The sequence below is a fragment of the Crocodylus porosus genome, unplaced genomic scaffold (genome assembly GCF_001723895.1).
Source record: "Crocodylus porosus isolate Cpor-Errol unplaced genomic scaffold, CroPor_comp1, whole genome shotgun sequence".
Taxonomy (NCBI): Eukaryota; Metazoa; Chordata; order Crocodylia; family Crocodylidae; genus Crocodylus; species Crocodylus porosus.
The window spans coordinates 137347575-137372925 of NW_017728931.1; the positions used below are offsets into that span (position 1 = coordinate 137347575).

General features: G+C 41.6%; 1 protein-coding gene across 1 annotated transcript in view; it reads right to left on the reverse strand.

The window, feature by feature from the left end:
* The window catches only part of TAF3 (TATA-box binding protein associated factor 3), a 153224-nt gene that overhangs the window by 26929 nt on the left and 100944 nt on the right, over positions 1–25351 (reverse strand). The window contains exon 3 of the mRNA XM_019543739.1: positions 3523–5330. Within this exon, the coding sequence (XP_019399284.1) occupies positions 3523–5330 (1808 nt within the window). The remainder of the gene's footprint in view (positions 1–3522; positions 5331–25351) is intronic.

Genomic DNA, 25351 nt, shown 5'->3' on the forward strand with positions numbered 1-25351 from the left:
TCCTATCAATTGTCTTGTGTTTACACTGTGAACTCTTAAGGCTGGGGCAGCATCAGACCAGTGGGAATCACAATCTCAACTGGGATATCTCTGCAGTACTGTAACCCACTACAAGCCAAATTATGGCTTGGTTCATGTGGCAGCATAAGGATGCATAAAGTGTACCCCTAGCACCACAGGAAGCTGCGTGAGAAGAAAAGCAGGCTTCAAAGACCTCCTCATTTCTTCCCATAGCCAGTGGGATGGAGGGCTCCCTCTCTACAACATATGTCCGTGTCATCATGTAGGTTTTATACCCTGAGCAGCTTACTTCTCACTGAGCAGTGGGGAAACTGCTACAATCTCCCTCTGGGGCTGTGCCAGGGGTCAGAGGAGTGGCCTGGGATAGTCCATAGGCTGGATGAATGGTGTGGGGCTGGGTCTGCAGGCTGGATCAGGCCCACAGACTGCTCTGTGCATGTCAGATGTGGCACTCACATTGGTACTGGCCAGGGCAGGCATCATGTGCAGTGCAGGTCCTAGACTGGTCATAGCGGGTACCACGTGCAGTGTGGTTCCCAGACAGGCCGTGGTGGGCATTGTATGTGGCACAGGTCCGTGCTCTGTGCATGCATGTGTGAGTCAACTCGAGACCCAGGGAGAACATTGGGAATCGGATGACGGGGCTCTAAGAGCTGCATCTTTGACTCTACTGCTTTAATTCATTAACCATGCAGTCTTTATGCTACTGTTTTCTGTCATTTGTGCAGTCCACTGTCTGCTACCCTGCGTTTATCTGTCAAGCAATGCAGCATACAGCTATAACGCAAGCGTTTAGAACAAGCTATGCTGAGGTCCGAACCTGATGCTGATTTTACAAGCATCAGTTCTAACAAAACAGCGTGCTCTAAATTAGCAATGTTCCTGTCCCACCTTCCTTAGAGGTAACACCATTTTTAAATGTACAACTCATCATGACTATGTTATTTAACAAACTGGACACTTGAAATGCAATCAAGTTTCAAGTGCGGAGAGACTGTGAACCACAACCCATCTCTTCTGGCGTCCTCGTTCCTCTGAAAGGGACGTGTCATGGAATGTTAAGTGTCCAAGCAGTAACTTGATCATTTGCACTTACAGCACAACTGCTGCCTAAGTCAGTCATTGTGTGATCTAAAAGCTAAATTAAGGAAACATGTACTTTGAGGGGTTAAAATGAAAGAGCAGCATTCTGGAGTAATACTGGGAATTGGGGCCAGCAGAAGAGCATTTACAGTGGATTACTAAGCTTCCCAAATCACCAAAGAGGTAAAGTCCAGCAATATAAGACTCCTTTGTAGCTAACTAAAAATACATTGTCAGTGGATTTGTCCAGTTTTATGTATAAGCAATACTTCTTTCACCTGAACTAATACTAGTAGTCATATAAGCCCCTTATTGCCATGTGCTGCATTTTTTTTGCTAATCTTCAAGGATTTAGCTTCTTTGCCACATACCTCAGGGCACCAACTGATAAAGCTCTAACTCTCCATTTTTCCAGGACACCAGCAGTGCGGCCTTGCAAAAAATGAAAATCGCTCAAGAGATTTAAAGGGGAAATTTATTTTTAAAATCCTGACTTGCAGCAAAGAGGTGGATTTAAAAAAAGCTTATCTATCAAGAATCAGTTTAAATTTTAATTCTATCTGGGGACTCTTTCATGCATTCTAGCTTTAAAGTTTATCTTTTGACAGGGACTTTTTGCCAAGGTAATGGGCAGCTTTGTCAATTTAATCTGTCCAAGTTTTTATTACTGTTGAACTCCTTTTCCTAATATATATATATCTAATAGCCTGTATATAGTATCTATAACAGTTTACATTTCTTTGTGTATATTATGTTGTGTATATATTATATTGCTATAAATGAAATTGGAGCAGAGATAAGCAGATTATATACAACAAAAATACTTGTGCAATAGAGATCATGTGATATGTGAAAAATAATTAGCATCTTGTATCCGTGTATGTGATTTCTCTGAAATGTCAGTATTGCTGAGGAGCTGTGCAAACAAAATAAGGCCCTGCTGAACAGTACATTCTTTGCAGTGTTCCAATACTTAGACAGGAAGAGTTAAATTAATAGAGACAGATGGAACAGTACCCCTGACAACCTTCACATTATCCATAGCACATGTGAGATGTTAATTTTCAGAGTGTCTGGACTGCAAATGGCAAGCTAGGTATGTCAATGTAAGAAAGATTATACCAGTCTTTGAAACCAACAATACTTGTTACTCAAATACTAGAAAGCAGACAGTAGGGTCTAATCCTCTGCAGTGGTACGGAGAAGAGTTCCAAGCTGAGGCATTCATATTGATTGTGTTTGTGACTCAATGCTGAGCACAGAGAGGGCCTGGGTAAGTTGATTGGAACTGGTGCTTCTAATATTAAAACTATAATAGGAGACGCTGTGACGGTCACGTGGTTTTCCATCTCTTCTGTTTTCCATCAAGATGCTGTATATTGTAAGAAGGGATGAAAGAGTAACCCAAGAACGGTGCTCTTTGTATAGGATCTGCAGCAGGAGAAACAGTTTCTAATGTGATTTAAAGGCTGGTCAAATGGAACTAAGCAGCATTGTTTCATACGTTAAATATCTGATATAGTCCCAAGATGAGGTGATTTACATCAGCTGGCAAGATCAATAGCAAGTGGTTCTGAATAGCCAAAGTCAATGTGGATGATCAGGCCTTTTGTACGTGTAGGCTCCTAGTGTCTCAAGTCAAAATGAGGGGCCAGTTTTGAACACTCGTGTTCTGAAAAAATGTTACTTTGATCCATAGGAAAACAAACTTGCGGTCTTGCTAATAAAGGAACTTAAGCTCTTACTGCACGATTAAGAGGATCAGTAGGATGGACCCTGACGCTTCTTTAGAAATTTGTTTTTTTGCATTAAAGAGAATAGGCAGAGCTTGGAAGGGCAAGTAATGGGCAAAGCCATAATTCAAGCTAAGTCTGCTCATCATGTCCTCTCTTGCATTTACCTGTTTTCTAGTAGGCACTACAATTCCACCAACTCCAACAGGGTAAACATTTAGAAACTCAACTGAGAGTGCACATGAAAGATAGTGGAACTGGCCCTGCAAATGGATGGATCTCTACAGAACCTGTGGGCAAGATGCAAGCATCTTTCAAAAGCGATATCAGTGTGCCTACGTCTTGACCTAGAAGACCCACCTTTCTAGTGAAGTGAGCGGATACAAACTAGAATCCTACTCCAGGTAAAATGGAAACAGAGAACAGATAATCCCCACACTTTGGTTTTGCAAATCTAAACAAATAGTATTTTTAAGACTACCTTGCTCTGACCATGACAGAAGTGGAACACATCCAGACACTCCCAACATACATCCTTAGCTTTGGGGGCCCTGATAGCCATCTGCATTTCTCCACGGAACTGTACAGACACCTAGATTTTTATACAAAACTGATGACAAAGTGTAGGAATGTGTGGGAACTGTGGACATACATGTAGCAGAAGATGACACCTAAAAAAGCTTACTTTTTCATGTTTGTGTTTTTCTTTCTCTTTTTCTTTCTTTTCTCTCTCCTTCCTCTCTTTTTCCTTCTCTTTCTTTTCTTTTTCTTTGTCCTTCTCCCTCTCTTTCTTTTTCTTCTTCTCCTTTTTGTCTTTCTTCTTCTCTTTAGGCTTCTCTTTTTCCTCGAACAGTTTTTCAGGGAGCATTGGGGACAAGGAGGGCAACATGGTTGGAAGTCTCATGGCAGCAGGGGTGCTGAACAAGGGCAAAGCCACTTCTTTGGGAGGTAATGCAAGAGGTACTGAGGGAGCCTTTATCTTATCTTCCTTACCTTTATCTTTAAGCTTCTCTTTGTCTTTCTTATCTTTGTCTTTTTTGCCTTTTTCTTTATCTTTCTTCTTATCTTTATGCTTCTCTCTCTCTTTTTTGGTGTTGCCATCTTTCAACTTCATTTTCGTGTCAGCTTCCTCAAAGTCCTTTAATTTGAACTTATAGGGATCGAGATCATCATCTCTGAGCAGCTCCTTCCACGGAAACTTTGCTTCCTTGTTCCCTTCTTTGTCTTTATCCTTCTCCTTGTTTTTATCCTTATCTTTGTTTTTTTCTTTATTTTTCTCTTTGTCTTTCTGCTTTTCTTTTTTCTTTAGTTTTGTCCTTAGCTCTTTTTTCAGTTTCTTTTTCACTTCTACTGATGAAGCCAGTTTGGTTTTCTCCTCATAGACTTTGAGAAGAGGTTCTGGTGTTGGTGGCGAAGCAGAAGGAGAGGAGAAATAAGGGAAGTTGGTAGGTGGGTTAGACGGTGTCCCCATGTTTGCCTTTCGAATGACCTCATCAATTGAGTCATCCATTGTCCATGAAATGTCTGAACTTGAAGTGCCTCCTGAGAGAGGCAGTGGAGTTGCTCCTATTTTATTTAAATTGTTGGCAGAAACAGAAGCTTTAGGGGCTGTGGTCTCTGAAATAGAAAGTCTTTTAGGACTGGTAAACATTTCTCCCTCTGATTCTGAACCAGAGGAAAACTCAAATGGATCAGGTTCACGTTCTGCACATGCACGGGCAATAACAGCATCAATTGAATCATCAATGGTCTTGTCCATCACTGGTACTTTCTTCATCTGATTTTCACTGTTTGGTTTCCCAGGCTCAGGTGGTGTTTGTCCTTGTTTTACTTGGATGTTCTCTTTCCCCATCTTTTCACTTAATGCAGCAAGGGGGGTTCTGCTTGGTGTTTCAGGTTTGACTGCTACTGGAGAAATGTGAGCAGGAACCTTTGGACTTTTAGGACTTTTGGGGCTCTTGGCACGACCTGGTGACTTTTTCTCTTTGGATCCAGGTTTTGGTGAACGTAGGGGACTTCCGGCAATGACTGGTGATGGAGTAGCTTTAGGCGATTTTGTTTTCTGTCCTGGAGAACCAGTTTTGACCTTTGCCTTGGGCACAAATGGTTTTGTTTCTAATGTTTTGGGGGTAAGCATTTGTGATTTTGCAATGGGAGCCAACATTGGTGGTTCTGGTGATGGAGGGGCTAAGTCTGTACTGTCCTGAACATGAACTGGAGACAGCATTGGTGGCACTTTTTGAGTGTTTATTGAACTAAGAGGTTCACGTGGCTCCAAAACTCCATCCAGAGCATCCGCTTTAGTGAGAGCTAGTTTTGGTCGTTTCACAGCAGGCATTTCCTCAGTATCGGGACTTTCCAATGGTCTCTTGCCCATGAAATTTTCATCATTAACAGCCTCATCTTCTTCCATATCTCCTTCTTCTTCCAGGGGAACCTGCATGGCTTCTGCTGATGTACCTCCATCAGTGGGGACCTGTTCCTCTTCCTCCTCTGCAACAAGAAAATTTTTAAAAAAATGTTAGTGAGGGGGACCTTAAAAATGTGTTTATACAGGAACAAATAAACTACAGTAAATTAATAATTATGAAGGCAACTGTGTTCAGACCCATTTTGGCCTGATAGAGTTACTTATCATTAGATGGCTTCTTACAGCCCTACATCAAGTGAGTGAAGAGTCTACATTCACGTAGACAGCTGTCTGCAATGCAAAAGCCATCATCACAACTGACACTAACTGGAAACCTTGCTGGCAGCCTCAAACCAGCAATCAAATGGGCTTGAAGCAAGCACCTCTTATTCCTAGAGGCAGACCTCCCAGAACATGTTTGAGTCTCACTGGCAAGACAAAGAAGAGTTTCTGCCTTTGCTTCATCTGTTCTACCAGATCCCTTAAATATAAAAATACCACTTCACCCACAAGTGAAATAATCCCCAGATGCTTTCTGTACCATCAGAACTTGCAATTGCAAATCCCTTCAACCATTACTGTTACCTACTGCAGTTTAGATATCAATACATCTGTGAGACTGACTTCAAAAATACAAGGAATATTGATAAGGTTTGCCCTTAGAATAAAATAAACTTCAAAGTTCACAGCAATTAAAAATACTGGATTTAAGTTACGCACACATCTTAGGTGCATGACCCCATTTTCACTGTAGGTTGACCAACAGGAGTAATCCATAGATTTCTTTGGTGCCTTTACATAAACAATCTGCATTTTTGTTCACTGCCAATACAACGCTAATTTTGAGAAATCTATTGTCCATCTTAACATACCAAGTCTGCTTTTCTGGAGCAGTCAAATGGTTAAAGCCAACACAGGCACTGGCACCCGGTGGGGTAGGACTCCGGCCAGTGCTGCACATGAAGGGGGTGCAGCCACGCTTTTTGCTACCGCCACCCCTTTGCGCGCGGGCTCTGCGCTGTTCTCCATGCTTCCGCCCTGCTACAGCTCCGCCTCCATTGCCCCTACCCCAGCGCCTCCCCCGTGTTTCCTTACCTGCTGCCTGGGGAAAGCTGGACGCCCAGGAAGCCAGGCAGGTTCCCATGGGGGTAGGGGGCGGCCGCATGCCCCCACCTGCCCAAAAGCTGCATGCTTGGGAGGGTGGAGGGGGGCCCTTCTGCCCATGAGGGTGGGAGCGGGTGCAACAGGGTATGTTGGGGGCGGGTATATATGTGGGTGCCTCACTCCTATCGTTGTGGGCAGAAGGGCTGGGTGGGGCACAATTTGTTGGTGGGCACAGCAGGCTGAACTGAAGTGCCTGGCGGGCCAGATCCGGCCCATGGGCCGCATTTTGCCCACCCCTGAAACAGGGTAACGATTTCCGTCACGTAAGCTTTGGCTTATGTGAAAGTACAATTTGCATGTAATCCACAGGGAACAGAATAAGGAGCAGTCTCAGCTCCTCACATGCTTCTACTTAGTTACTACAAAGAAAGATCTTTTTTTCTTCATTCTGCCTTTCAAAACCAAGGGTTTTCAAAACTTCTTCACTAGGGTTGTTTGGGTTGCACATATTTGTAAAGGTTTTTAAGGCTCTTGCATAGAAGACACTACAAATTGCTTATTACAGTGAAGCAGTAAAAAAACCCACTTTTTTAATAAGCAGGTGATTTTTAAGAAAACACATAGAAAAACGAACACAAAATGCTGAAACTCTTTCAAGTCTTTTAAAATTAGCGATTTTACTAACTACCGCTTTTGGTAGAGTTTATTTTCAGGTTTTCAGTGCCGATGTTTCTCAACTGTAATGTGTCAATGCCCTGATTTAGGAGAGTTCAATCGAGAGCCCTGGGCTGTCGCTCAAATCTTGCCAGCATCACAAATTAAGTAAAATGAGCTACCAACTCCCGCTTTTGCCAGGGCCCAGAGGATTTACAGCAGCCAGCCCGGAGTATAGACTTTGCCTGAGGATAAAGCCTTTGCCTCCCATGAAAAACAGAAAGTGTCGAGGAGCTGGATTTGGCCTGGATGGGCAGTCACATTTTATATTTTAAATACCAAAGTTAAGCGTAAAACTGAGAAATCACTGTTGGCCAAGGCTGTGCCTGCTAGAAATAAGATCTGCCCAATGTTTATCCTTCAGGATCCTCAAGTCAGCTTCAAGCTCTGTCTGATCTGTTATATGAATAGGTTTATCCTTAGTTTCCAAACTAGCACGCGCCTGAGAAGGAATAAATATCAGAGTTATACAGCACTGATGCTGCTTCAGCACACGATTTGGGATGCTATCTCTATTTTCTCCCAACCCCACTAAACACATTTACCCCTGAGGAGTTTATGTTCATTTAGCAAAAGACAGACAGACAGGGAGAAAAAAATATGATCTCATTCAACAGAAAACCTGGACTTTAAAGTCAGAACTACGTACTTTGTCAGGTTACAAAACTGAAAACATGGCCAAATCCAAAGCCTCAGAGTAAGACAGGGAATATTGTTGTTTTCATTTTAGGAGTGTCAATAAAAAACAATTTTATATATGAATTTACAGAGTTGTAGAGGTACACGCAGCATTAAACAAGATGAAAAATTGCTGTAGCTAAATTACTCAAAACCCTTTAAAAAAAACTAAAAAAAAGTATATATACTTTAAAAAATAAACATTCACTAGCCAGTGTTTTACTCAGTCTCTCAGTTAGAGAGCTATGCTAATACAATGTTCCCCACTAGCATGAATTATCATGTAATGTTTTGGGTTTTTTTTTAAGGAAAATTTTGTGCGTCCCAGGTCAAATTAGCCAAGTCAGGGCCAAATCCATTTGAACTAGCCAAGAACCATATGTGGCCTTGCTACCAGCATGTATCCTCCACTCCAGCCTGGGGCTTCAGATACTTCCAAATCCTTTGGCAGGCATCCTACACGCAGGCCCAAGCCCAAGCCCAGAGACTTGGGGTTTGGACGCCCCCGAGTTTCACTGCCCTCATCTGAATGGCAGCACAAGCAAGGTAGGGAGGAATCTCCATAAAATCGGCGTGTAGCCAAGATCCTCCCACTGGAAGCTGGCCAGTGGGAAGCTAACTATGAGGCTCGCATAGGAAGTCTTCTGCCAGCAGACAAGGGTGCACCTTCCACTACACAGTGCCATTTTAATTGCATTATCTTGGGCAGGGTATTTCCCCTGCCAGGTAAGTATTACACTTTCGTAACTTTTCAACCTAAGGTGCTTCTATCCATAAAACTTTGTGGGTCATAGGCTGTGGCACTGACAACCAATCCATGGTAAGGGCTCTGAATAAAAAAGTTTGGGGAAGCCAGAAAAATTTTTCTTCAGTGAAACAGTGGTTGCCCATTCTTCTAAGACACAGGAGGGTCCACACAGCCAAAGAGGTTTCAAAGGTCTTGCTTGAAAAATCTTAGGAAGGACAGGGGTTATTTAAGTCCAGCTTGCAGAGATGAGACTAAACCTCTAGGTCCCTTGGGTCACAGATTCATGCATATTCCCATGAGGACAATTTAGTCCAAATGCAGAAGCATCAGCTTTCCTTTTGGAAGAATCTGGATGATCTGAAATGTGGGGAAAAGCTGTCTAGGTCAGGTCTGAACAATTCAAAGGCTATTAAGGAAGATCTTGAGCACGTTACTACTGTCACACATGGAGTGCTCTTCATGCATGCTCACAAGGCAGTCTAGCATCATACAGTCAAGTGAAATCCAAATTTCATTTGACTGAGCCACTGAGTGGTCCTAAATGATTTGAGTCCTACCACACAGGAAATCTCAAAGCAGAGTTATTATAGTGGTGGCCCTGGTAATAAATATTTGGCAAAATAAATGCAGGGCAAGATACTCTAATAAAAGAAGATGAATGCCCCAAACATCTCATTCAAGGACTAGCAGATCATTTTCTTCCCCCATGGGGGAAGAGGGGGCAGAGACCATGCGCAGGAAAATGTTTCCTTCCAAACGATAATTTGCCTATGTTATGACCATTTGAAAACACAGTGACAAAAGCTGCAGTGGAATTGTTTTTTAGCATTTGCTCCATCAGTTGGCCTCCCTACGCTACCCTACATGCAATACTTGCTACAGTGGATTGCTTTTAACTGTCTTCACTGTGATCTCTCCTATTTCCAGCCACCTTATGAAAGGCACCGCTCCTGAGTTAGCATCTACAGGTCAAATGGATATCACCTCAGCCATCTGGCCTAATAACTCTCTCCTGTAATGAAAGGAGACTCAGGCTGTTTGGGAGGTTTTTCAAGATAACGGATATTTTTGTAAGAGAAGCCAGTGCTGGATCAATATTAATGCTCACATCATTAAGGTTATACTCAGTAATTGTTTATTACAACAGCAGTTCACCTCTGGAGAACCTGGCTTGAAATGAGGCTTAGGTTATAGGGGAGATGAGTTCAGCTTTGTCAGCTTAGCCCTGAATGCGAATCTGTCCAACACCCAAATCAAACACACAATCTGACAGCTGTTAGTTCACTTCTCATGAGAAGTCCACTCTTAGGGGATGACAGGTCTGACTGCAGTGTATTAGAAGAGCTATGGGAACAGGCTGCACACAGCTGCACACAGCCTGACCCTACCTAATGAGGCAAGTTTTTCACTTGCATGAAAGGATGATCCTCTTGTCTAAGGCACAGGCATGGGAGAGCAGGGATCCAGGTCTATCCCAGCTCTGCTGCACACCCCCATTATGGGATTGCGGGCAAGCCCCTATACACAGTCCCAATACCCCATCTTTATGATAAGTATGATTTTACTTCTTTCACAAGGGCATTATGAGGCTTAATTTAATACACGTAAAAGGCTTTGAGAGCCCAGGGAGAAGGCACTGAAATTCTGTGGATAAGCAGTAAGACTATGTCAATGTTTTTTTTAAACATGGGGATGATGTTAAGCTGAACAATTTCAGTTGACAAAAGATTAGAGCTGATGCGTCCGATTTAACCGAAACAGTTCAGGAGATGCAAAGCAACTTCCTTTGTGCACTGGGTTCTCGTACAGAAATACGGACTCTTGAGGCCATTGAATACATGGCTTTTTAATTTGGCTGCGGCTCAACAGCAGGACAGAAGCACTCAACACTTCTATGATGAATTTCCAAGTTCATGGTGATCTTGGGACTATATGTCCTGAAAAATGATGCAAAGGCCTGCCCTGTCAGCTTTCTAGGCTGCCTGGCATAGTAGGTTGCAAATTTTATTCTTCACGCAGAAGGTGAGATGAAAGGACTACAGGTAACTGTAGAAAAGGTAGAAAGGTTTGTGCTCCAAACTGAAGAAAATGGCATCAAGTTATATTGTTCCTTTAGGCAGGAAACTGGATGACACATGTATAAGTTACTATAATCTTGGTCACCACCAAACAGGCCAGTTGGGATAGAGCATGAGCTTCCGCAGCTTGAAGGACGGTCTGGTGAACATGGCACTGGACAGGAACACAGGGACTTCTGTTCAGCTCCTGGCTCAGCCACAAACTAACTGTGTGACCTTGGGCAAGTCATTTCATCTACCCCTTTTCTCAGTTACCATCTGAAAAATGAGGCCAACAGCTCATTACATCACAGGAGAACAGTGAAGAGAAAAATCCATTAATGAACATGAAATATTGAGGTGGTAACAGCCATATCACAGAAATAGGCTGAAGTCCCTTAGCTGCAAGTACAGCAGAGTCACACCTCTGAACTGGATGCAAAGGTGGACACATAATGCACACAGAAGAGCATGGATATATGGTTTTGGTGTGAATATTTGCAACTTTTATGACCAAGTAGGGGAATAGGGGGGAACAATGATCCAATACTACTACTGACACACGGACTGCATGAAGTCCAGGCAGTTGCAGGTCTCACAGACTAATATCGCTCCTGTGTTTGAAAGTAATATTTTGTCTTCCTGTTTGGCACTACCTCAGTATGTCAGATACACCGTATCAGCTAAGACATCATCCATTAAGAGAAAATATTAAGTGTGCAAAAGGGAGCAGGTAATTTCTGCAGGCTCTGTAACTGCTTCCCCCCCCCCCACCTTTGTAAATACATCAACTCTTAACCTGCAACACTGGACTAGCACAATTTACCCTCTTTATTTTTTAAAGCAGGGGTTTTCATCCTTTTTTCATTTGCAGACACCTAAATTTTTTTGCATGGAGGTATGGACCCCTTTAGAAATTTAGAACAGAGGTGCAGATCTCTTTGAATTGTAAGTGTGGGTATTCATGTACTTTCGATTGATCATGGTCATCTTTCACAGACCCCTTAGGCAGACTGCGGCCCCCTCAAGGGTCTGTGGACCACAGGATGAAAACCACCGTTCTAAAGGAATATAAAGGTGCCAAATAAAGGCCTATCAGTAGATATCACATTTCTTTTATATGCAGTTCAGCTCACTCTGGGGCTCTCTGCCCCTTTGTACTGCAGGCTGGGGAGCTAAGTGCTGAGGCTGAAAATGTCATGGTTTGGCAATAAGGCTTGCTGGGCTCTTTTCTGTCGCTGCCTTTAAGGGACCAGCTGGCTGTGTGCAGAGAGAGAGATCAAGGTGGAAGGCATGTGCAGCTCTGCCCAGGGTTACATATTAGTCAGTAAGGAAGAGGGTGCTATTGCTAATCACTAAGTAAATTTAGTATTCCTGAAAGGAGGCAGTGCGGACACCAAAACTTCCTTGCTGCATCTATTTCCTAATCATTTCCCTTTCACCAGAGGGGATACACATTCCTCAGGACAATGTCCAGAGCAAATTCAGCATTTTACATCCGAGCCCATTTGTGAGCTGTCCAAGCACACACGCCCAAATGTGTACACACACATGCACACACTTTAAAAATAAAAGATGAAACACTTTTTCATGCTATGAAACAAGAACAGCTGAAATATTTTCCTTCAAAATTTAACTCCTCTATCCACCCTCCCATACCTACCACCTGAGATAAGGAATGAGATTAATACAAAGGATAATATTGGGGAAGTTTTAAGCTATTAAAAACAAGGATTTAGAATGAACCATAGTCCCATAATATTACAAGTTGAAGCCTTGGACTGTTGTTGAAAGTGGACAGTTGCTTTCTTGTGGCATGGTAGCTTTTATCCTCTTAACTTGTAACAACAGTGGCACTTCCCAAAACAACCAGAAAACATGCCTGTACTCAATATATAAACCTGAGAAAAGAGGAGCAAAATTCAGTCCTAAAGGCAGATTAATTTAACGCAGACACACCCCCCGTTTCTGACAGTGCAAGATGCATTTAAAATGTCAGGTTTACTCCTAGGATTTTTGCCCAGTTGAGTTTGCCTCAGAAATGCCAAGAGACTAGAGCTGGAGCCCAAAGCAGGTACAGAACTGGCAGGCTTCTCTTATATTGGCTATCCATGACTCCCCAAGCTCGCTGCTCAAACTGCCAGTAACTCCATTCCAGCTCTGAGATCCTTTGTCCACTGGGCTGAAACAAGTCCAGACTTGCAGGGGTGACTGGTGATTCTGGGTATGGCAATTAGGCACTTTTAAAAGGGCATGCTTTTCAGGGATGAGGTGCTCAGCACTTTCTGAAAATCAGGCCCAAGTTTAAAGGTGTTTAAAGTTAAGCACCCGGAGTTGAGGCATCCAAAATCCCTGGTTAAATCTGGAAATCTCAGCCCACGTTTAGCAGGTTCTACCTTTCAGCAGCTACAACTAATCTGGGCTGATTGTGAAGCTGCTCAGAAGAGCTGACAAGAGTCCATATTTCTTTATCAGTCTCTTCTACCAGGAGTTTTCAAACTGTCAAAGCATTGTCTAGGTGGTCTAAGGAGCTTGTGTCACAGCAGAGAAACGTTTATCAGTCTGGAAACGCTGGTGCTAGCTGTAGCCCAATCCAGGGTTTACAAATTTCTAGACTGAGTCAGCTTAGGAAAAAAAAGGCACACGTCTACAACCCGGCATAATCACTCCATGTTGTATGTCAGGTGCTACTCTGGTATAAAGTCAACCACTGTTAAATTTATGGACACCAATCCAGAAGAAGCAACCACGCAGTAAACCAGAAACAAAGTACAACATCCAAGAGCTGTGGGCAATGGGAACTCCCAGCTCTAAGGGTATTGTACTGTGTTTTGTTTTGTTCATGACCACTAGTGGCCTATTTATACTGTTTTTTAGGGTAGGAACTGTTGGTCAGAGTGTACTACCTAGAATTTTCAAATGACACACCCAATTTCCTGTAAAAGACTGAAAAACAAGGTATGGTAGATTGTTATCAGCAAAGTTCACAATCTCTGACCTTGTAAACTATAAATCTTGTATTTGTGTAATACATGGTAGACAAACATAGGATTCCATGCAAACCAGTAGAAAAGTCCCAAAAAGAATCTGTTTTCACCTTGCCTTCTTAATATTGGCCTAATAATTATATATAATTAGCAATGCAAATAATTTTAGATTAACAGGCCCACATCCGTTATGAAAAAGGTGATGGATTGGGAGGAAAAGGAGTTGTGAAGGAAAATCTAACTTAAGAAGCAATCCACAGCGTCAAAAAGCTTGAAAACCAGCTCTGCATAGGAAACATCAGACTGTACTAGGCTCTGCATTTTTTTTTTTCTTTCTGTCTGCTTGGCGTCACTCCAGATTATTTCTGATAGAGAGTCTCTGGCCTGAGATATCTAAGGTACGATGTAATGTGAAAGTCATCTTATGCAGAGGAAATTACTAAAATATACAGGGTAGGAGCCAAAAGTCTCAGTGACAAATTACAAATAGGAACAGCTTTTGCTCGCTTTTTTAGGATAACTTCTATTCTTTACAATATTGTCTTACCTATACTTTAACAGAAATTAGACACCGGAAAAAACCCGGCACAGATGGTACACATTTTCTCTTTAAAAGAGCACACTTGACTTTTAAAAATGAAATTATTAGCAAATACAAGGTAATTAGGCAATGACAATTCATACAGTACAACCAATCAATAACAGAGTGTATTAGCAGGACTGACAGAAGTGTGAAGCTGATGTGTTATAAATGGCTATATACTGACCTGTAAAAATGCAGTGTTTCCCTAACATTGTGCACAATAAAAAAACTAAAATGCTATATAAGCAAGCCAACCTGAAATGACACCTAGTATTATAAATGGCCTAATCTATATGTTAATACTGTTGTATCACATAACTGCAGCAAGACTAAGATAACAATATGACTTTGGGGTTTCTATGGCTACATCCTGGGCTAACGTGCCTGAAAGGCCTTGCTGCTGACACCACACAAGCTTTCTGAGCGCTTCTCTTTGGTTATTTATGATATGATTTATGATAACGACAACATCTCCTATTTTCTCCTCTCGTCAGATACAATAAATTGCCATCGTTAATCACCGTTCTTGGTTCAGCTATGATTACAATAGTATAATAGGGCCTAGCTATGGTAATACTGTGTATTAAGGTGGGTTTTTTCTCCCCCTTTAGAGAAATATGCAAGAGTAGATCTCTGCAGACAATGTCAATATCTGGAGTATTTTAATAATCTGCCTTTAAGTATTTCTGGAAGAGAATTCTATGCCATCTCAGATGCTGTTTTGTTCCTCTTGCGAAGATCAAAATTGTGATCTAAAGACTTGAAATCCACATAAATATTATCTGTATCTTACAATTTGCAAATGTAGTATCAAGGCTTTGTATGCATTTTTTTTGACAAAGGGAAAGCAGATGGTCAGCCTTTCCACTTTTTACCTTGTTGTAATCTTATTGGCCAAGCTTTTCAAATGAGCAGCAAGTATCACAAATCTTATTAAAAACAAACACACTGAAGCTATGTAAATATCTTAAAGGAATTTTATACCTAAATTCCCATATGCAGATCTGCTGCATTATAGAGGAAAATGCAATACTGGGAGGTTTAGCCTGACTCAGGATACACTTAGATATGTAATACTTTGTATATCAACTACTTTTACCAGCATCGAAGTGGCTATCTGTACCACCACAGCCTGCCCAAGTCTTGGCTAAATGATTCATCCCTGGCATTGCTGAATTTCAGTCACAAATGAGTTCTGAACCTACTTGTAGGCATTCAGGTGTTCAAAATGTAGAAGAGACGAATGATTATTGTTATTTAATAATTTATTTTGTGATACAGCCAATAAGCTGCAATCAGAAGGCACAATTGCCTGGCCTGGATATATCCCTCATCTGTCTTTAGCAATTATATCTTTTCTTATGGTTAGGTTGTAAGTGTCTTTGAGCAGTGTCATCTTTTTTCTCCTGTGCTTGTAAAGTGCCAGGCATAATAGGGTCCTGGTTTAGAAGGGAGACTCCTCTGTACCACAATAATGAACATACATACACAGCACAATCCCTGCCCTGACAATCTATGAAGACAGAAGCTAGAAGAGATAGGAACAACCTAATGCTCAGTAATTAATAGTGTTATTCTATTTCTTTTATTTTTAGCATGATAAACAGCTAAGTAACAGTCAGCTATGTCCCATCTGTCCTTCAACACAGCTAGCTTTAACCAATTTCTAACAAGTGATGTAATAAGTGCAGGTCATGACGACGGATCTGAAGTGAGTGAGCGCAGTGAAATTATTGATGATCAGCTCAGGAAAGGTGCTCAACATATGAGAAGGGGCTTGAAATCTTTTGCCTCGCTTTCCTCCATTATTAGGAGATAACTTAAAAGTTCAGAAGACAGGCTTACAGGACACTACAATAGGTGTGGTTTCAGAATCAAGATCTACAAAAAGGAAACTGGGAAGCACACTTCTACCAGATGTTCCTACAAACTGGTATGAAGGAAAAGTTATTTGACCTGCATAACAGAGTTACTCTACACTCACTGAAGTAAACTGAGGGTACTTTAATAGTAATCAATTGATACATGTGGCTTACAATTACATAACACAGCTTTGGGAACACTGCATCAGCAGAACGTATTCTCCCTTTAATTAGAGAACATGGGCTCAATTCAACGTATACACCACCTATCCTTCTTACCTTGAGGGATGATAAATACACTGCTGCTGTGCAACAATTGGTTTTGTTCTGACCTAGACCTTAAGGTATCAAAAAAACCAGAACATGTCAACACTTCCCTAAGGTTTGGGAAGATCCCTAGGACCTTCAAAGAAGTTTTACCCAAGTTTAACCCCTCTCAATACAGTTAATCATCTGTTTCTACTGATTGCTACATTCACTTGCTATGATATATTTAGAACAAAAAACTGTTTAGAGCAGTGGTTCTCAATCTCCTTCCGATTTGAAATCTCTGGGTTTATCTTGTGCAAACAACTACATATGATTCACCCCCAAAACTGTTAATATTGCATGACACTCTTAAAAGCATCTCATGCACCCTGGATGAGAATCACTGGATAAAGATAAGGGAATCTTTGCTTTTTTTAAAAAAAAGTTTTCCCATTTTGAGGGGGACAATGGAAAAAAACAGTAAAGCCCATGTACCCAGAGACATTCCCATTAACTTGCCATTTCCATAACACATGCAGAAGTCAGACAGAATCATAGAAAACGAGAGTTGGAAGAGACCTCCGAAGGTCATCTAGTCTAACCCCCTGCTCAAAGCAGGACCATCTCCAACTAGATCATCGATGAAGATTTCAGAACCACTCTGGGTAGCCTGTTCCAGTTCCTACTGAGAAGGTTTTTCCTAATATCCAACCTAAACTTCCCTTGCTACAACGTGAGCCCATCACTCCTTGTTCTGTCATATGCCACCACTGAGAACAGTCCCGCTCCATCCTCTTTGCAACCCCTCTGCAGGTAGTTGAAAGCTGCTATTAATTCCCCTCTCAGTCTTCTTTTCTCTTCTAAATAAGCCCAGTTCCCTCAGCCTCTCCTCACAAGTCATGTGTCCCAGCTCCCTAACCATTTTCATTGCCTTCCACTGGACTGTTTCCAATTTGTCCATGTCCTTTCTGTCTTGTAGGGCACAAAACTGGAGGCAGTACTCCAGATGTGGCCTCATCAGTGCCAAATAGAGGGAAAGAATCACTTCCCTTGATCTGCTGGCAATGCTCCTGCAAATGCAGCCCAGTATGCCATTAGCCTTTTTTGCAAAGGTACACTGTTAGCTCATATTCAGCTTATTGTCCACTGTAACCCCCAGGTCCTTTGCTGCAGAGCTGCTGCCCAGCCAGTCGGTCCCTGGCCTGCACCAGTGCATGGGATTGTTCTGTCCTAAGTGCAGGACTTTGTACTTCTACTTACTGAACTTGATGAGATTTCTTTTGGTCCAATCCTTCAATTTGTTGAGGTGTCTTTGAATCCTAGCCCTAATCTCCAGCTTACCTATCACTCCTCCCAGTTTGATATCATCTGCAAACTTGCTGAGGGCGCACTCCATCTCATCTTTCAGATTGGTGATGAAGACACTGAACAAAACAGGCCCTAGGACCAACCTTGCGGCAGTCCACTTGATACCAGCTGCCACCTAGACATTGAGACATTACCCTTTGATTGCGACAACCCAGCTGGTTTTCAATTCACCTTACAGTCCATTCATCCAACCCACACTTCCTTAGCTTGCTTGTGGGAATGTTGGGGGATGTGTCATGTAACTATCATGTATCATTGCCTAACATGTACATAAAGTGGTGTTGTCCAAACAGCTCACACAAGCATGTTATAAAAACTAAAAATCCAGGCAGTGAGGTTACTTTTAATAAGAAAACAGAAGACTTTGACTCTGTATGGTAATTTTCAAAAATTGCTGCCTTTGTAAAACTTTAATTTCATTCTCTCTTCTAAAGGAAACATGGTACCTTTCCCTTTCATTACCCTGTTGTTGGTAAACTGGGTCCCCCCCCCCTTTTTTTTTTTTTTTTAAAGATATCAACAGTTGATCAAAAACACTTGGGATCTTTGGTGTCATCCAGCTTAGTGTCCTTAACAGGCCAACTGCTGACGTACAATTCCAGTTTGTGACTATGATTCAAGAGCATCCACACTCTCTGTGATTATGTACAGAAGCTCCAAACCATAGGAGACCCTCTGAAGTAGAAGTTACGTGCCCCTGCTATGAATAAGAAAAACCCTCATTCAACTGGGATGAATGCTGAGATGCAATATAAACCTTGGAACAAAAGTAATCTTCTTGATCTAGCACAGAAAGAAATAACTCATGAGAGGGCTTTAATAGGCCTGACAGGCATTAAAATTAAATTTGCTGAGAGGGGCTCATCCCCCACCCCCCAAACAGACCATTTGAAACAGAATGCAAGAGAATATGCAGCAGGAAGTGTTCACCAGAGGAAAAAAGGGGCTTATTTTGGAGGTTTTTCTTAAAAGCTATAAATCCAGTGAACACTTTCTTTGTCTTTAACTTGTCCCTCTGCCTTATTCCATTATGAAGACCTTCTCTCCCCCCCCTCCTGTCTGTATAACCCTTCCCCACAAAGTGCCTGTAGGAAAAGAGGAAACTAATCAGGCAGCATGATCACCTATATATCTACACAGCAGCACTTCTCAGGCGGCACTCAACAGCCATTTGAAACTAGATAGGCTACCCGTACTCTAAGGCAGTTGCAAAATGCTGCTGTCAGCACCACTGGAAAAGTGCTGCAAGAGCATGGGTGATCATGCTGAGTAATAATTTTGTGGGCAGTTTCTCACTTGAGTGAGTAGCAGCATTTAGGAGGGCCTGGGAAAATTTAAACCACATCCAATTTAAAACCTATGCGTTTTACACTGACCTTATAATTTTTCAGGGACAGCTACTAAAAATCTACTGCTTCTCTTTCCAGGACCTCATGGATCACAGCAACATCTTCAAATAAATCTCACTGCCAACAGCTCTAGGCAATTGCTGCCATCTGTTAGACGCACTTGGAAATGTTGTGCTGTTTTGGGGACAACTGAACAGCCTTTGCAAACCCCACATCCTATACGTGGATACAATTCTTATTCTGCTGCAGTTGCTGTGAGATGTTTTTCAGGTGTAACAATAGAGCCAACCTTCGAACAGCACAGAAATCAGAGAAATAGAGACGATGGAAAATAGATTCAAAGGGCAGTAACAGCTGTGTGAAGTTAGCAGGGTTGAGAATGCAGAAGACTGCTGAATAAAAGTGGGGTAACAAAGTAATAAGGCAGGTGTTGTCACCAAGCTTATACAAAACTTCTTGTAGGCAATGTGCTATGGGGTTGCACTGTACGCTCAACTCATTCTTAAGCACATAGCAGTAAATATTCACTTAGCCAGCCCTCTTCATTTCGATGCAGTGCCTGCCCCCAGTGCTCTCAATGACCTTGACAAAATTCTGAAAAAAAAAAAAGTCTCAGGACCTGGGGCTCTAAAGCTATTTTAGAATTAGCTTTGAATAATTGTCCCACAATATGAGTTTCTTGATTAATTGCTTCAGATAAGGTCTCCTTTTCCTTGCTGGCCTCCAGTGGCTCCCCCTACTTCCCATAATCACTTTTGTCTCGTTCTTCTGTACACTGGGAACTGCTCAGAGAAAAATCAGAGATACACCAATTCCATTACTTGAGGATTAGCCAAGAGATAACCCTATGTATTCCATTACTGACCATTATTTGAGTAATTATTCAATCAAGTTTAGTCCATTTGAAAGATGCACTAATTGTTTTCAGAGGCTTGCTCCAGCTGTGTATCTAAGTCAAGTTGCATGTATCTTAATAGCACATTATAGTAGGTTACAAAGGAAAAATAAGAACAAGCTTACACTGAATTGGTTTTTTAAAACAAACTAACTAACTAACTAATTAGGCCAAAGAGTATCTGACCTAACCAGAAGGCTGGGATCTATTCTGACCAAATTTTGACCACACTGGGTGTACAATTTATACAGAACATTGGCAAAATGTGGCCTCCCCATCTAAATTATACAGTACTGGTACTCAGCTGCCAAGATCCTTGGCAGAGTGTTAGGATACAGAATACCTGGTGTGCAAAAAGCAGGAAGACAAGGAGAGGGGGAAAAAAATCCAGCAAATCCCAACAATTGGTAGGTTTGTTGGTAACAAGAAACCTGCACGCATTTGTGAACACAAACTTAGCCTGTTGGGTGGCCCAACTTAAAGCAGTGTTAACATCTTCTTCTTTTCTTAAACAGAGAAAAGCAAGCCAAGGAAAATATGTAAACAAATGTAGTAAATTATTTACCTTCACTAAGTCATGTCACAAAAAAAAGATTTTTTTTCAACCCCCCCTTCATGTGAAGGGGTTTCAGATCTCTAGATGACCTTCCCTACCCTGCAGTCCTGGTGATGCACAGCATTAGGTGTGTACATCTGTGCACTGTACATGGGAGTGAGTTCCCACTTTGATTGAAATTGGTGACACTTGGGGGAAAGTCCATTAACAGGTACAGAACTGGGTATTCCTGCTACCCAGAATTTCTGGCCCCATTTAATCCGTAAGAATTTTCTTAGTATGTTAATGAGAGTTAAACCAGAAATGCTCTTGCATCCAGGTAGGAATTTAACCCAGCACAATTCATTTGGTCTGTCTCCATTATTTCTTCTCTTACTTTCTAAATTCCATTTGCTGTCTCCGTGCAAAAGTAACAGCCTTATAAATAAAAGAAAAATCTGTTAATGCTACATCAGATCTCAGGTGATGCCCTGGATCAGCAGCTTTTGAGGCATTATTTTTGCATGATGATCACTGCAGTGCAGAAGGAAATAGCCAAAAGACTTGTCTGGTATCCAGATGAGGAGCTTGAATGTTTTCACACAGTTCTGAGAACCAGTTATCAGTGTTGCTGTTTGAACCATGTTAAACTGTTTTCTAAATAAGCTGAACTTTTTGCTAATGCAGATAAAGCTTTCCTATTGGATTCCATAAATTCAGACTTTTGCTTCTTTGTTTGTATACTTCGTGAATGTTCGGGGGGCGCGGGGACTTATCTGTGGGAGTGAGCAGGAACTACTGGTATTCTCGAGATTTGGTTATGAAGAGTACTCAGCCGTAGCAAGGGAGCTCCTTCCAAGTTAGGATTAAAGCCATTGGTAGGGAAGCTCACGTTTTAATGGATAAATTGCTGCAGAGTATGCTCCGCCAAACTCTTTTGCTGCCTTACAATTTGTGATGAACAGGACTCAAAATTCGGTGGGGAGGGGATTATCCTCCTGCTGTGGCATGTAATTTTTAAGAACACCCACCCTATTAATCTAGTTACATGCCAAACAGTAAGCAGCGGTTTGACCCAAATCCTATTAGCAACAACAATCTGTCATTACCTCCTCTCCCCCAAAATGAATTGTGTTCTGGGATATTTCACAGGGAAATAAAGCAGAGAAGGGAACTTGTATTAAAAATCACTTCCACGAGTCAGGCTGCAAATTTTGGGGGCAGCCTGTACCTTATGTTTGTAAAGTCCTATATGCACCAATGACCCACGAGTAACCTATAAACTCAAATATTAGATTTTCTTTTCCATTTTGTTTTTGCCTCATTCGCTGTCTCCATTTTTTCTCACTATATATTTACTTACTTCTTTTGTTTAGATTCCTCTCTCTTTCTCCTTTTGAAAAGATTTATAAGCTAGTGTCGGGGTCCTGTCTTTTTCTTGTCCCTCATTCTCAGGTTTCTCCACCACTAGCAATTAGTAAGAAGAAAAAAAATGCAAAAAACCCAAGAACAAATTTTCCATGTCATGGCGCTTCTGGGCAATATTTCATAAGCCACTCAATTAAAAGAAGGGAGCACAGGCAAAGAAGACAACTTAAGCATGGGGTATAAATCAAACAGGAAAGTCGTGATGCACCAGATGGTAATAAGAATACAGGAAGGAAGAGAAAACGAAGAGAAGTGTTGGTAAATAAGGTGAATAGAAACAGGGAGAGGCAGCAAACGAGGAAGCAAGGGAAGAGATGGAGCCCAAAAGCCCAGGACTGGAGCCCTGATATATTCAATGCACAAAGAGCGAACTCAACGAGGCAGGTGGCCTTACCTCAATGAACCAATGTCCTGAGTGAGGCGGTTGTTTAGCGCACCCTAGCTTAAAGTAAATCAAATCTTTCTCATGCTGTCAAACACTCTAAAATCTCCACCAACCCCCAACTGCTTTTCATTGCTATAATCCATAATATTTCCCCATCTGGGTACTGTTTCCTTCTTAAAGGGGTAAGCACTTTTTCCGCTGTCCTCTTTCATCAATTCTGACAGCTGCCAAATGGCACACCGGCCATGAAAGATGCCATGGATCTCATTCAGATCGCACCCTAGGTGTTTCCATCATCTGTGGATAATTTTTGGAGATCAGTAGCAGCTGACCTCCAATGCATCTCTGCACCTGCTACAAGTTCATTCCATTTAATATTTCGCATTTTCTTGGGTCACTTGACTCAGAAGGCATTCAGATCTCTACCCGTACTCCTGGTGGATTTCCAGCTTTCACACCCATATCTTGAGCTGGAAATCACATTTGGATGGAAGATTCATTGTTTAGTCTCCAAGGCATCAATGATCAAATCATGTTTAAATCTGTAAACGCTGCCTTGCCAATTAATGATATAATTTCCTTCCGATATCTCCAGCAGCTTTCAAATTACTGCCTAAGTATTTAAATTGAGCCAGCTCTTGCGTTCACTTGCCTTCTAACACAATGCTGGAGCTTGGAGTTGACATCAAATAGCACCTTAATGCAACAGTAGACTGGAGCTAATAGGACTGGCTATGGTAAAAGGCACGGTTATAAAGGGGCTGGAACATATCTAGGTACTGAAGCAGCCCTCTTTCTGCTGAAGAAAGTAACTGTGCTTTACTGTAGAGAAAGGCAAAACTCAGGGCAGAGTGGCACCTTAGATACTAACTGGTTCAGTGAGGCATCAACTTTCATAGGGGACACCTACTTTGGGATTTTTTCTCTTCTAGTTATAGCTCTGACAGGAGTCGTCTTTCCTTTCAGTGGCATTACTGCATGCAATTTGTACACTGAGCATAATTTATCACAATCCACCTTAAATTTATTATCCAACTTCATGGCTTTCTTCCCCCTTCTGCCATAATGTTCTCTAATGAAGGGAAGGGGGAAGTCCCTCCTAAACAGTCTCATGACTGACAATTTTCAGGTCTGAGTTGGAGGCTTAAGGGAAAGGAGATTTAGCAGGGGAAAGAACTGAGTGCAATGGCCAGACTTTTCTCTCTCCTAAACTGTGTGGTGGAAGACGAGCCACCACCTCTCCCCAAGGAAATGATAAAGACCCATTAACAAGAAGCTTGGGTGCACAAACATTTAAATTGGATCTGGTTTAAGTGCTTAATAAGGGTCCAGGAAGCTACAGATTCTCCTTAGTTTTTGAGCTGTAGGAATTAAAACTACTTGGACATAGTAGGTATACACCCAGAATCTCCTAAACCAGAGACTTGAGCTCTTTAGGATTCATTATGATCTCCCCAAAACTAGTAACAAAAGCAAAAGGTGCCAAAAGCAGAACGAGGCATTTTAACAGAATAACTGACTGTTTCCTCTTCTCTTCTACTACAGTCTTTAAAAATTTCCATCATACCCTTATGATCACAGGACAAACGCCTTAAAAACTGGCTACTTATACTTTCCGATGAAAGTCTCGGATTTCCTCAATTACCATCTACACAGAAGGCTGCTTTTACAATCCATCTGCCTCAAAGGGCAAATAATATCAAACCATAAAATTTGTGAGCCAGAACAAGGGCACTTCTTTAATCCGGTACGTAGGAAAGGTGCTGTTGGGGCATGTCATCTGTGACCACTGAGAATTTTTTCAAGTTTTAGTTACAGAGAGAAGCAAGAAGAATTGGGAGGAGGGAAGAGTTGGGGAAAAAATATTTGGTGGTTTTGAAAAACTGAGCCATCTATAATTTAGGGCGATTATAGAGGATGGATACAGGCCTTTTCTCCGTAGGGTAGGGCTAAGACCAGGAGCAATGGCCTCAAGCTGCAGCAGAAGAAATTTATATTGGAGATAAGGAGGAACTTTCTGACTATGAGAATGGTCAAACACTGGAACAGATTACCTAGAGAAAATGTGAAATCTCTGTCCTTGGAAATTTTCAAAAGCAGGTTAGACAAACACCAGTCTGGAACAGTTTAGTCAGGAATGGTCCTGTCTTGAGCACGGGGGCTGGACTAGATGGCTTCATGGAGGTCCCTTCCAGCTCCACTATGCTATGATCTGTTGATATTTGCAAATCTGCAGCCCTAAAATTCCATATTAGCCACAGAATGTCACTCTTGGTGTATATTTTAGTTCATGGTTAGGAAACACATATCACTCCCTGTTCAATTTTCCTGAATTATTAAACAAAAAAGTTGCTCATTAAAAAACTGTATGAACGTTGAACAATTACACACATTTTTCCAATGCAACAGTTCACGATAACTTCATCAGGCTAAAAAAAGGACATTAATTTTCATCTTGAAATAAGCAGACAAGGTTCTTTGAGTAAATCTGATATTTTTTATTAGATCAACTCGAACAGTTCGAAAAATTCTTCTTTGCAAGCTTTCGGGTACAAATACCCTTTGTCCTTTATACCCGAAAGCTTGCAAAGAAGAATTTTTCCAACTATTCAAGTTGATCTAATAAGAGATATCCGATTTACCCAAAGAACCTTGTCTGCTTATGTTCTTAGACCAACACCTGCACACCTTGAAATAACACACTCTCCAAGCCATTTTTCAGGGTATCTACTGCCAAGTAGTACAAGACAAAGGTGTAAATAGCACAGCCTGGATAAATCTCCTGCATAACTCTCACCACTATCACACACAGTTCTACAGTGAATTCATGTTTTATATTTTTTATAAGTCAAATCATTGTTTCTGTTTTGCAGAAGGAAAACGTGAGGTTCAGGAAGGGTACATGAATTGCATCTGGTCACATAATGAATCAGTGGCAGAGCTGGAAATTAATTCCAACTCCCTGACTCAGCCCGCAGCACTACTATTGACTGCATTACAAATTCATCTTCTGCCTCAGATCTGGGGTGCTTATAAGGTTATAATCAAATGTTCTTTATGTAGGGACTGCTGTGGGCAGAGAAAAAACTCCATATCCCACTTCTATGATTTCAGGAGATGCCTCAAAAAGCCAGCTTCTGGTGGCTGAATGCTCACTCAGAC